The following is a 14,129-nucleotide window of genomic DNA, read 5'->3' as shown; positions in this document are numbered from 1 at the left end:
TAAAAACAAATTCTGAACTGGACCTGCAGAGATATTTGGGTTATTTGGATCTGCCCATCGGCACACTTGCCCTATTTTGTACATACAAATCTGACCTTGTTATCTTACTCAAACATCAAAAACAGTTGCAGAAACTGTCCCTTGATAATGACATGAATGCGCTTTCTAATTTCACTAAAGTTGTACAGATCTCTGGGAGGTAGCATTTTCATGCAGCTGCAGGTGTCATTAAACCCAAGGTTAAAATGCCTACAAGTGATGCCTGGGTGCTTCACTGGCAGAGTGTTCTAATATTTCTGAGTAAGCCAGCTGCAGAATAAATCTCGTATTTCAAGAACAGTGTGGTCTTTAAAAGAACCGAACTTTATTTCTTATTACAAAACTTCAATCATGTGAGATGTTAAAGTAAAATTAATCTCTTCCCCATATGCTCTTAAACAAACTCTGTTGCCTTGGCAACTAGAAAAAAAGGATTACCCTACTGTAGGCCTGACCAAATGGTCAATGGTCAGAAAATTAGCAAGAAAGAAGTATTTCAAATTAGTTCATGATTTATTACTTTGCAGTTGCTTAACTAAGAGAAGGTTTTTGTAACTCATTACTTTGTGTACAAGCAAATCCTCCCCACTACTACGCAGTTAAACTTACTCCTAAGCACTGGTGCTCACCTTTTCAAGTAATTTGTTTTGTAGCTCCTGACCTCTGTCATGCTAACAAGCCAATGTAATGATTCAGTACAGAATAAACTGACATTTTGTGAAGTATTAGATTCATTGAATGTACGCAAATGGACTCTGTAGGGTATTTGCAGTAGTCTTGATTCTTGGACTTGCTGTTTGCGTAGCCTAGTACATACGGAAGTACGTTTATATTTGAGAGTCCCCTGTGAGCAAGGCAGCGGCGAACTCCTGCAGCACAAAAGTTGATCCAAACCACAAGAGCTCTTCTGAAGCTCTGCTGGGGACCTCATGAATAGTTATGGTAGGTTTCATATAATGGAACTGTGGGTTGAATATTCCTGTCCTACATTGATTTTCTTTCTCTTTCACCTTAGTCCAAGGTATCAAAATTCTTGCACATTTTGAGGAGTGGCATTATTATATGTACTCAGTGTTTTACTTTCAGATATCCAGAGAAATGTCTGTTTTGCACCAATGTGTTTACTTACTCAGTATCTTGAAATACTGACAATTATTAGCGAAAGGCTAAATGCATACTTACAAAAGAGATTATTCTGTACCTTCTCCACGTTTACTGCGCCTAGTTCTGTTCTAGTATTAGCAAATGAATGCATGTGTAAAGCAGTTTAAAGCACTTTGAGAAGGACTAGTCATTCTTTCATGTTTAAAAAAAGTAACTGATGTAATATAAGTGGAATTAAACTTTCTTTTTATTTCCAAAATGTATATTTATATTCAGTTTCCAATTCATGTGTGTTTTGTGGGTTGTTTCTGTGTTGGCTATTAAAAATCATTGAGCTTTGAAAGGGTAATTCGTTTACTTCAGCAGCAAACGTAGAATGTACTTCATTATTCCTAGAGGGGACCTAGAGCATGGAGCAGTTTGTCAATTTTAAAATATTTTTCTCACTGCAGTGTTTCTTCAAAGGGCAAAGTAATGAATCATAAATTAAGAAACATCAGGTTGACTAAGTTGTTTGTTTGTTTTTCTCTTTGTCTCCTTTTTCTCCTGCATGATGTACTCAGATTGGTTCTCTCCTCTGTTTCGGACTATTTTGCGGCAATGTTCACTAATGATGTAAGGGAAGCAAGACAGGAAGAAATCAAGATGGAAGGTGTGGAGCCAAATGCATTGTGGGCTCTGGTTCAATATGCATATACAGGTAATTAGAATGGAAATGGGAATTTCATCTAATGAATTATCCTGTGAGCATTATACTCTGTTACTAGATTTCAAGCACTCTTTAGAAATTATTATTTACATTATTTAATGACTTAAAAATAAAGAAATCATCATTGCTGTTATCTGAGGCAGCCTGGTAGGATATAGTTTCTCTGCTAATACTGTAGTTAGTTTAAAAATTATGAGAGTATCTTAAATGTGTCCTGATTGACAAAAAAGGAATCTTACTGGGATTTCCTTTGCTTTCATTATCAAATGTACTAATTTTAAAAGCTGGTTATCTGTTGCTAAGGGTGATGTTTGCTAAACTTTATATTCTGTCATGTAATCTGTAAATAATTCTATTGCCTCTGAGCTTTAGAGAATACAACAAAAAAGAGGAAGCTAATGTGATCTCCTTCATAATGTTACTAGGTCGCCTTGAATTAAAAGAAGATAACATTGAGTGCCTGTTATCTACAGCTTGCCTTCTTCAGCTCTCTCAGGTTGTAGAAGCATGTTGCAAATTTCTAATGAAGCAGCTTCACCCGTCCAATTGCCTTGGAATCCGATCTTTCGCTGATGCACAGGGTTGCACTGACTTGCACAAGGTGGCTCACAATTACACTATGGTATGTTGTTATTTTAAGCATCATCCACTTTATTTAGTAATGAAAATACAGAATGTTTGCCTGAATGAAATACAAATGTTTTTTCCCCAATACCCTAATTCTTGATCATCTTCCAAGAAATAATGCACATATGTTCCCATAATGAGAAATGACAAAATAACTATGAAGTTTCTGGTTTAGAGTTGGAAGGAGATAGGCAAGCATTAATGGTTCCCTGTAACAGCAATGGGATCACATGATATGCATTTAATAAAATCATTCAAAAGCTTGTTCGTATTTCTGTCAGTCGAAATCTACACACTTAACAATGGGCAAGCTACCATCATTTAGTGCAAAATAACGCATCACTAAAACTGTAGAATTCTAGTTTTGTAATAAGCTGGAGTAATCAGGTTCCAAGTTAAATTCATCAATATAGATTCTGCATTATCCTTATTAGTAGTGGGATGTCAGGATGGCACCAAACAATTTAATCTTAGGCTAGGCAATATGTGACTAAGTACAAATTTGCCAATGATCTTTTCAGAATTAATTTATAGGAAGACTGACCTGACTTCTTCATCTTAATAGTCATCCTTTTATTTTCACGCAAAATGTTCTTCTTTCCTTTTCACAAGCATATTTCAATAATTTTATCAGTAGAATAAGGCAGGAGAATTATTTCTGAGGCAAGTCAGTTCATTTGTTCTCTGCAGTTTTACAAGGCATTTTTCTCTCCTCTTGATGAAATTTTTCCTATGTAAGCCCTTGAGAACTGAATGAAGACATGTAGATACCGCGTAAGGGATGTGGGAATGAAGATAGTACTTAATTTGCTTGTGTGGTGTGGCATTGCATTGCCATTAAGATATTGGCTTAGATCCAAAACTGTAATTTCTGTGTGGTAATTGGTTTTAGAAATCTGTGGCTTTTCCTCTTGTGCCTTAGTTTTTGCTGGTTTAAAAACTTTCTAAATTTTTTCTTCTGGGCTTAAAATAACTTAGTTTAGTCTGTACAAGGGTTTAAAATAGCTCTTTTTTTTCTTCTTACTATATATAAAATACAGTGTTCTTCCTCCATGAGTGGATCTCTGTATTTAAAATCTTGTACACACTAAAATTCACCAAAACAGGTCAATAAATAGTGTGCCGATTGTAACTTACGTTTTTATTCTTGATCTGCATTATTGCTCAAACGAAAATAAGGAGACTGCAATTGGGTAGACAGTCAGATGAAACAGTCAAGATAAATGTGGCTTATGCCTTGGAAGGATATTAGAAGTAATGTTGAGCAAGACAGCGATACAAAAGGCGTGCAAAGAGTCTGGTCCATTTGTTCTTTTTAATAATAAGCATATATTTTGGTTTGTGCTATTGTCATGTGCCTTATAAGTGGACTACCAAGATCAGAAAGGTAGTACATGTCAGACTAATGCATCTTTGAAGGTGAATGTTAGGGATTATAGTCTTAATATTTTGATTGGCAATTCATGACTTGTGGCAGAAAGGGGCTGTGAACATTCTAAAAGTCATTCTTTTACAGCACCTGTCTTTTCTTTCGCTCAGACCACAGGAAAACAGTTGTATGCCTTTTGGCTGTTGTTCACTTCAGTGGCAAAGTTGTTGCTTTTCAGGCTTCAACATGGCTGAAATTTAAATTAGGTGGATTTTAAAAGCCATTTCCAAAACTAATTAGTTGTGGTAGATGGATTCTTCCCAAGGCCTCTCTTAATGTTGTTTAGTTCCAACAGAGAGACGAAATTGAATTTTAGTAATAATGAGTAATAGAGAAGCAGCTTCTTTAGTTTGCAATGAATGTTGCTATGGAAACTGCATAGAAATGTACAGTCCAATTGAATCTTCGATTAAAATAAATTCCCAAGTAATTTCATTTGTTTAGAAGCTGTTGGGGAAAAAAAAAAGTTCAACGGTAGTAAGTGCCAGCCACTTGATGTGCTTTCCATTACGAAGTATTAGAGTGTAAGACTTAAGCATACCTGTAGTACTTGGAAATTCTGGTTGCTGAAACAATGAAGTATTTTTATGCTGCAGCATAGAACAATGGGGGATTATACTGACTACAGTGTATATTTCTGTCTTTTCCATGTAATTTTGGTTCTTTTAAAGCACTTGAAATAGAAGGTAATGAATAATATAAAATATAAAATTTTAATTCAGATGTTATTTTCTATGAGTTGTTTTTTCCCGTTTGGCAGAAAAAAATCAGATTGCTGTATAACTGTTTTTCTGCATTTAAAATAACTTATCAGTTTTAAAGGGGTTTGACCCATGCTAGAATTTGATCATCATCATACCTGCTTCTTTAAAAAAAGTTCTTTACCTGAAGACTAGAAATTCAGATTAAAAGAGCATTTGGTTCAACTGAAAGACAATCAGAGGATTATCCCAATAGGCCTACCTCTGTTAATAGACCTGCTCGGTCTGGATAATGTTAATTAGTGTCATTGGAAAGCATTATCATGATATTATGGCATGATTTTAATTGCATAGTACAGTGTGATTAAAAATAAGTATTTGAATGCTGCACTTCATTTTAAAGATACAGATCTCTGTTATGCCAAAAGGGCATAAGTGTTGCATTACTGCTTACTGTGTTGACAGTTGTTGATAATTTGTTTATTCAGAGGAGAATAATTTTTAAGATTATCATCAAAACAGGTCAATTTTTGACATTGTAAACTAAAATTTGAAAAATCCTCTGGATGCATTAAGTGAAACATGAAATCAACTGAAGTGAGAAGTAGTAGATTTAATGCTGTATTAAGGGCAATTCTGATTTTTATGCATCAGGGTTTTAAAATACAGTTGACAGACATGACATGTATCTGGGTAAAGGTATCTTTTGTGCAAAGGTTAACCTGTTTTGCTGTAGTCTATATATTGTATTGGGACCATACAATGATAAATTTAGGAATTTCATTAGGCTGGCCAGTAGTGTATCTGTTTTCTTTAATTTGTAGTCTTTTTGCACAACATGCCTTTTGTGGTGTTTTTTTTTTTTTTTCTGTCTTCACAAAGTCAAAAGAAACACCCCTTTTGTTATCTTGCTTGTTTGGAACAGTTGATAGTGTACCTTGAATGAAAACCAATAGCTCCTCTTCTACAAAAAGGTCAACTAAAGGGAAGCTAACACTTTCAGATGAGTAAAAGCTAGTTTGTGTTGTTTCCAGAATGTGAAATATCTTAGCAAGTAGTGAGGTGTTCTGAAGTAGTTTCTTCAGTAGCCAGATTTTAACTCTTTTAACAACTGAAAAAGAAAAAGCAGACATTCTAAACATTGTATGTGATAGTGCCTGAGTCAATTCCAGCGTAGATAGCTTTGTGATCTTTGTTACTCAGCTTTCCATGCTTAAAGCAGAGTGAAAGCTATTTTGATTTTCATCAGAATTCTTCAGAAGCACATGAGTAGAGATGACGTTATGAGATTCTGATGAAGCTAATTTTGGAGTTTGCATGATTTCTGAGCGCAATTGAGCACTAGCTGTTTGTAAGAAAAACTTAAGAGGACAGAGTAACAGATTGAGGCCACAAGCATAGAAGCTAGGAATGCTGCAGACCATAGAATCATTGAATCAATTAGGTTGGAAAAGACCTTTAAGGTCATGAAGTCCAACCTTTACAGTCTTTAAAGTCTAAACCTTTTAGACTTGCTTTCTCCTGTAAAGCCAGGAGTTGTGTAACAAACATAGCATTATGGAATTTATGATTTGGAAGGAGGAATCAAAGGGGACAGTTTGTTGTTTTTTCTTGCAACAGCCCAGACTGTTTCTTCTTTTGAGGGGGGGGAACATGGAAAGGGGAGAGGTTTCAGTATTTTGTTGTACACAAAGGACCAGAACCAAGGGTTGTGTCGATGCCTAAAACAAGGTTTTTTATTCCTGCATTTGAAATGCGTTCCAAACTATCCTTCTCAATAATAGTCTTGACTTGGAAAATACTGCCTTCTTTTCACTTGTGAAGACACAAGATACTTCTGTTTTTCAAGTTCCCTAAGTTCTGTCTAGCATAATAGATCAGTACTGTCTTGGCAAGACTAAATAGGTTTCTGCATGCTGCCCAGCCTCTTTTGGAATCCAGAAACTATGCAGAAAGGAGTCAAGCTACAATAAGTGTACTCTAAACAAACCTTGGGCACAGTAAAAGCATTAGGTTGATATATCACTGAACACAGCAGTCAAAGGTGACTAAAAGTAAAGTAGCTGCTATCTGACATTGGTCTATTAATAGTTTACCAGGAGATGAGAGAACTCAGTTCTTATGAGTTTGTACCTGTTGATCAGCTGACTGAAATAGCCGTAGACAAAATCACATTCTCTGTTTGTTCTCATTCATATCCTGTTAGTCAAGCACCTCTTGTTTTTTAGCTGCCCAGGTTCAAACAGTCCTGTGATTACAGCTGCCTATTGGGCCACTTCAGTATACTATCCTTAGCCTACAGGTGTTGTAACCTTCATGCTCTCCGGGCTTCTAACCTTCTTACAAAGTGTAGAGGGATCCCACCTCACCAAATCCCACTATGGGGATTAGGTGCCACTTAGAAATAAGCATCGTAACGCCTTGTCTAGTGCTCATAATATTTTTCTCTATATCAAGTCCAAGGATAGACCTGTGGTTAAGAATATCACTATTATTCACTTTGCAGCTGATGAAGGGGGACTTTAAGGTTATGATGTGAATGAGCAACGCACAGCATTGAGCATAGGGACTGTGTGTCGCTGTTTTAGCTAATATGTAAGCCTCAGGCTACTCATTTGATAAAGTTTCCAAGCTCTTTGAGGAGCTAATTTTGGGGGTGGGAAACTTTTCCTTTCAGGACCAGAAAGCGAGGGACTGAAACTGCAGACCGTTTGTTCTCTGAAATATCCTGTTCTTCCACAGAGAGTTCCCATAAGAAGAAGGAAAGAAAAGGCTAATGAGGAGGTTCAGAAGGGTAGGAGGTAACACTGGCTCCTCCTTTCTGTCTTCAGAATTTCTGTCTGTAGAGGAAGAGGAATTGTCAGATTCTGATTATAAAAAAAAACAGACATAGGCCAAAGAGTGGCTGTATTCCCAGTGGAATGCTTTGATACTATGCTCAAAAGGAGAGTCTGCTTTAAAAATAGAATGGGAGCAAGAGGAAGTTGAACTTGTTCCCATCAGAAAGCAACTGTCTGCAAGCAGCAAGAAGGAAAATCAGACTTTTTATGCACAGCAGCTGTTGAAGTGATGCAATCTAGTTGGGAAAATGCTTCCCAAAGAGGATGCCTGACTGACTTACTCAAGATCAGCTTGTCATTGCCTTCAGAGACAAAAGAAACTTTCCATGCAGATGCTTTCCCCTTCCTCTTCCTGAGATGCAGATAGACCATATGGAAAGTTTAAGGTAGTAAGTGTTGGCTTTTCTCTTTGTCAGGACTCACTGCCTTTTTGTTCAGCAAAACTAAAAACAGAGCTCCAGCTGCATGTTCTCTAGGGCAGAGAATCGGCAAAAAACAGCAGTGGAAAAAGTGAACTCGGTGGTATCTGAATTTCTGCGAACTGCATGTTTAAACTCTGGAAATAATTTTGATCACTTTTTCAGCTTCAATTTTACTCCCAAGCATTAAAATAAAAAACAGACCATGTCTAGTGTGCTACTGCATACTGGTGCAGTCCTTTTACCAGTTTCAATTCCTGTATTTGTTCATTTTCTCAACTTTCATGTTGTGATACAGAGCGTTAGATGAATTAAAGAGGTAAAGACAGTTATTTCTCCCTTCTAATCTACTACACTTTTCAGTTGGAATCACTACTTTTGTGTAGCCCATTGGATCTCTCTAATAGGAAAGCTTTTCAGATACTAAATGTAAAATTTCCCTTTCCAAATTCTATCCAGGAACACAGTCTGTGCACAGATAACACTTCCAATTCTTTTCCTAATTTCAAGTCCAGAGTTACCTATGGATTAGACTGACTTTCATTTTTCCCCTGAGAAATCTTGTAGCCATGTTATGTATGTGTGGCTTTCATGTAAGGCAGACTGGTTTACTTTTCACTAGTTTTTTCCTCTTTGCTCAGCATTTTTTAGTTAATGCTTTTGGGTACTGAGGTACAGCTTTGAAATGATTAAGCAATAAAAGGGAAGAAGTGTTACTGTTTTCACTTTCTTGTCATGATGCCTTTTGCATGGGCAATGCCAGACTATATTGTATGCTTTTGTAGCCATTTTGTATGCTAAATTCATACCTGTTTTGCAGCCCAGGTCCAGCTTCTGCTCCCAAGTTTCTCCTTGCTTTTTTACCTAAAATTCCTATTTTTTTCCAACATGTATGTGCTTCTTATCCAGAGCTCTTTTCATTAGTGTGCAATTCTTTCTTTTTAAGTTGTTTAACAACATACTAAATGAGGCTGATATTGATGTTACGCCTGGTTAGACTTCCCTGTCAAGGATCAAATGCACTTTATCCTCCAAGTGTTTTGGAGGTACATGCGATGGCAAAGCAAACCCAGCATTCCATTGACTAGCTAGCTAGCAATCAGTAGTGTGTTACTAAATTGATTATAATACTGTTCTATTGTCATGAAGTTACTCTCAGTTTGGAGTACAAGGTTAACTGGGTTTTGAGTTACCAAAGTAAAAGAACATACTGTGATTCGTAGATTGTCTTTACTGTTCTTTCCTTTGCTGCCTTGTAAAGGAAGCTTGTAAAGTGTATGGGGAAAGAGGATGGACCTGTTCTCGCTGTTTTGTTTAATTGGGTTTTTCCCTATAAGTTCATAGTCCTGATTGTGTTTCTGTACACTTTTCTGCTCTTTCTGCACAAGCTCATGAGACTCTTTATAGAACATCCTGCAAGTCCTATTATTATGAAGTAATAGGGTATCAGTGTTGGAAGTGACACATATTGTCACCTTCCTATTTTGAAGCAAGGATTTGTTGCTGGAAATGACAGGATGAATGTTAGAAAATTGAATCTTATAAAAGTAAATATTGTTAATAAAGCAAGGTGTGTACAGTATTGTGGTTTCTTTGTATGTTTTGCTCCTCAATCAGATCAGCTGTATAAAACTTACAAAATGGATTATTTTATTTACTATTTTAAATCACCAATAAAATTGTGTTATTTCCTCTGAAAACTTAAGGCCATAGTTTAATCTAGCTGTAATGAGAACAGTTGTGACCAGTAGCTGTAGGATGTTGTGCTCTTTGCTTGTATTCTATGTTCTATGTATCAAGAGGAACAAAGTGCATCTTTTTATCCTTTTTTCTTTTTTTGAATAAAAAGGAACTAACTTCAGAAAATATTTCTTCAATTTGCAATGCCAAGGTAGTAATAACTCCCACAACCCATTGCTCATTTCTGTCCATACACATCCCCCTCAGCTGTTTCAGCACATATGTCTGGGAATCAGTGATAGAGTTGGGGAAATGATATGGGGTCAACATAACTTTTTATTTTTAATAAAATAAATAAAAAATAACATTTTTATTTTACTCTTTTCCTCCTCCCAGGTCAGTTTTCCAAGCGATATTTACTGGCACAAGTGAGAGGTGGCATAAAGGGAGGGAAAGCAGGGGAAGAATGCAGTAAAATGTCGTCAAAGTAGGATGTCACCTGTCTTAAAAATGCTTTTCTTTTTCAGGAAAACTTCATGGAAGTAATTAGAAACCAGGAGTTTCTATTATTGCCAGCCACTGAAATTGCAAAGCTTTTAGCAAGTGACGACATGAATATTCCTAATGAAGAAACCATACTGAATGCACTACTTACGTGGGTTCGACATGATTTGGAACAGAGAAGGAAAGATCTTAGCAAACTCTTGGCTTACATTAGACTGCCTCTGCTTGCTCCACAAGTAAATTGTTCAATTCCTTTCTAGTTTATACCATGTTACAGTGGGCATAATGTCTACAGCATCGATATATTGATACTGACAAATCATAAATGCTTCAGCATTCTTAATGCTTTGGATCCTTAGAGCTGCATATAAGAGCTTAGCGTGTTGTATAGACATGATAGTTTGTGTCTGTCTGAAGTACAGGATATTCTGATCCTAACCCGAGGTCAGTCAGGACACAAGACGGGGGGTGGAGTTACTAGGAAAACATCACTTCTGTTGCCTAGAAAAATGGTTATCATGGATATTTTTGTCACTAGAAGGTGTATCCTTTTTACATTTCTTTATGGAACTTGCACAGCTTGGGTCAGTGAGTTTTCTTCATATAATTAAGCTATCCTTGAGATATCTCAAGCTATCCTTGAGATTTAGGAAATACAATTTGAATAAATTACTTGGAGTGATTTTTCTGCTCTTAACTCTTGATAAACCATCCTTGGGTATTTTTGTTCTTACCAGTCAATACTTTTTCTCCTTCTTGGAAATTTATACACAATGTTGAGGAAGACTTGAGCTCAGTTTGTTTAAATAGTTGTGAATTACAGTTTTCCTATTCCTCTAGGAATGACTACTGTCATTAGTGTCATGTGTAGCATTGTATTTGTTGCCTGATAGAATGATGTAAACTAAGTTCGATATTTTTAATTATTTATTTCCTCCCCTTGTCCCTTCCCCTTTCTTCTGTTGTGCTAACCTTCTTTGCTGGACTTTCACTAGTAATATTTAACTCCTACTGCAGAGTTCAAGCATTTTGCTTTACTGTTTTCAGTTTGTTTAGTTAGAATTCTCTATTAAATTAAGAAAACAGGATTTTTTATGGAATCTGAATAATAAATAAAATTCATTAACATAACAAAAAAACTGAGTTTGATTCATTCATAGTGATAAATCACATACTCAACATGTTGTTTATTACCTCTGACGTGGTATCCTCTTGACGGATAGTAAGATTCACTAGCAAGCATTTTAGTATTAACATTTTAATACTGATTATTGTATATGCAATGGCAGGATTTTCTCAGTTGTGACCTTGGCTTTGTAATTCACTTTTTCTAGAAACATGATACAATCTAAGCCAGCTGACCTGGAGGAAATCATTCTTTTGTTAAGCATTTAATTAACTGATAACTAAGTAACTACTGCTGAATTCCTTTTACTCAGTTGATTGTAACTGAAACATCTTTGGAAATGGAAAGTACAGAATTTATCCCAGAAATGTGTACTGAAATCAAATTATGCCCACTCAGTAACTGATTAGGAAAACAGCAGAATGAAATACAAAAGCAATATCATATTTCATTTATTTTATCTTTAATTCTTCATGTCTTCTTCAAATATGTACTTGTATTTCTAAAAATATTTTTATGTTGCCTTTTTATTACTTTAAAAAATTAAGGCTTTAAAGCTGTGGTTTTAATATGGCAACAATTAGTACATTGAGTAAATTGAAGTGCCCAAAACAGTCTTAAGATTTTCAGAATCATGTTTTGCTTCATGATCACATGATCTTAGGCAATCTGACAGCAAGCATAATATAATGAAAAGGTTTCCAATTTTATGGTTGAAGGGTTAAAGCTATTTGAAAGAAATTAAATTAGAAAATTGAACAACTTGGTGAAATCAATAATGTTGCAAGCAGAGATGCATAGAATATTAGATTGATACTTCAAAACATAAAATCTTTGGGGAAATACTGTGAAACTGTAGCACTGGAAGCAAAAAGTCATAATGAATTGTCAGTTTTATTGGTTGCGGGTTTATGCATCTCTGTACATAGCATTCTGTTACTTCTTTGGTTAATGCAAGCAGTGTCCTAAATATTTGTGTCTTTTTGCTCTTATAAAGGTTAAGGATGAATATTTGGCATCTTCTTAAGCTGTCAGGTTGTAATTATTCCATCTGTGATAAATTAATTAAAAAGATGATTAAGCAGTTTCTGAGTTACAAGATAGTTCCGCTTCCTTTTAGACATAAATTCTTAGTACTTAAGTATCTACACTACCTTTCTCTTCATCAAGCTTGCCATTACTGTAATTTCATGCTAACACATCATGCTTAGTTAGAAATGCATTTAGACAAGGAGCTATGTAAGTAGTAAAACTTCAGAAAAAATTGCTTTTGTTTGAGTAAGTCTGTTCCAAGTTCTTTGAAGAATATTTGCAGAAAATTGTAATGGAGTAGGTTTAAAGTGTCTACAGGTTTTTTGGGGGGTACCAAGACAACCTTAGATTGCATTCCTTTTTAAATGAGATGAAGTTGCTTTCAGCACTCTGTGCTATGAGAAAACTTCTTCATAGGTTGGAGGAGTTTGAAACCGGAGAAAATGTCGGTTGCATTTTATTGTTGAAAACCTCATGTACACACATGACGTTGCTTTAAATATTGAATGCTGTTTGTCTATCAGAAAAATATACTGGAGGTCTGAATTGGTCATGTTGTGTACAAGCCTTAATTTTCATGTATGTAACTATGACAACCTCCAATTTAAAAAAGTAGTAAATACAATGAGATTTGGGTTTGGTATTGTTATTTTTTTCAAACCACGTGCACTTCCATTGTGTTGCATGCTGGCAGTTAAAAAACAACTTTTAGTTTAGTATTTTATAATCACACAGTGTCCCTCTGACGTGACACAAGTGCTCAGTGGTGCTTTGTGTCAAGAGAAGAAACAGTGGGAAGTATTGAAAGTCAAGAATGAAAATCAAGTTCCCTCTGCCAATTTACATGAGAATGCTTCATTATTTTTTTTTTTTTTTAGTATTTTAAATAGAATCATAACATCAGCCAATTAGAGAAATACTCAAAAGACTCAGTTTTCTCAAGAGTCACTGGTAAAGGGCTTTGAAAGTTTTGTTTATTCTCTGTGTATGTTAATTATGTTTGCTGTTAGAGTTTCTGTTACAGAGGTATTCAGGCCTAGCAGTGTGTACTTACTGTATCTGTTCTGGAGTCATGGATGACATATTTGCCACCTTGCAGTTCTCAGGCAGCTTTAAGCCAGGGATACACACACTGTATTATGCACAACTATTTGATAATGTGTTCCTTTACTACTCCCAATTACTAATTTCACAGAACTTGTGTACCTGTTGTCAACAGCTCAACAATGACTTCATATCCTGCTTTGCGGATTGTGTATTTCAAATGTTCTCAAACTCTTTGGATTTTGTGATGGCAGTTCAGAGGCATCTGCCTTTTCCTCATTGTTCTGACAACTGCCCCAAGTCCCAGTGGGGCACTTGCTTTTTGAACTCTTGTTACTCAGGCCATGTCTTACAGCTCAAAAAAAATGCCAGTTGTCTAGACTTATAATAATTACAGTTGGGACCCTCAGCCTACTAATATATTTTTCCTGCAGGCTGACAAACATGGAGTACAGAAGACTCTAGACTCTTTAAACTTAAAAACTTTCATTAGTACTCTTAATTTTATTTGTCAGATTTAAAATTTGACAGTTGTCAAATTTGCTCACAGCCTTGCCCACGTTAAAATTTTTAACAAAAGCTTGTATTAATTGATATACTGTGATCTGGGCCACTGTCAGAGTGAGGAATAGAATATAAATTAAAATATTTAACCTGTGCCTGAAGTGGCTTTTATGGACCCCAGGATTAAATGGATTCTGGAGTAAAAGCCTGAGGTTAAACTGACTTGCATACCTGGAGCCTGATTCCATTTTCTGAACATACCTATAGTGGCACTGGAACACAAGGAGATTTTGTTTTCTTTCTTTGGACCATTAAGCTTAAATCATCCATTAAGATCAGGTGATGTTCCTTTTTTGTACTTAATGGCTTAG

The 14,129-nt window shown here is 35.7% G+C and overlaps 1 protein-coding gene across 8 annotated transcripts in view; it reads left to right on the top strand.

Annotated features, from left to right (window-relative positions):
- The window catches only part of KLHL5 (kelch like family member 5), a 57,947-nt gene that overhangs the window by 34,839 nt on the left and 8,979 nt on the right, over positions 1-14,129 (top strand). For all 8 annotated transcript variants that reach the window (XM_057407591.1, XM_057407592.1, XM_057407590.1 and 5 more), the window contains 3 exons: positions 1,707-1,843; positions 2,278-2,474; positions 10,076-10,288. In XM_057407591.1, the coding sequence (XP_057263574.1) occupies positions 1,707-1,843; positions 2,278-2,474; positions 10,076-10,288 (547 nt within the window). The remainder of the gene's footprint in view (positions 1-1,706; positions 1,844-2,277; positions 2,475-10,075; positions 10,289-14,129) is intronic.

The sequence above is a fragment of the Pezoporus wallicus genome, unplaced genomic scaffold (genome assembly GCF_028554395.1).
Source record: "Pezoporus wallicus isolate ANWC-B61680 ecotype Strahan unplaced genomic scaffold, APGP_CSIRO_Pwel_v1 contig_2492, whole genome shotgun sequence".
Lineage (NCBI taxonomy): Eukaryota > Metazoa > Chordata > Aves > Psittaciformes > Psittacidae > Pezoporus > Pezoporus wallicus.
The sequence above is the reverse complement of the archived record's forward strand: the minus strand, read 5'-3'. Positions and strand labels throughout refer to the sequence as shown.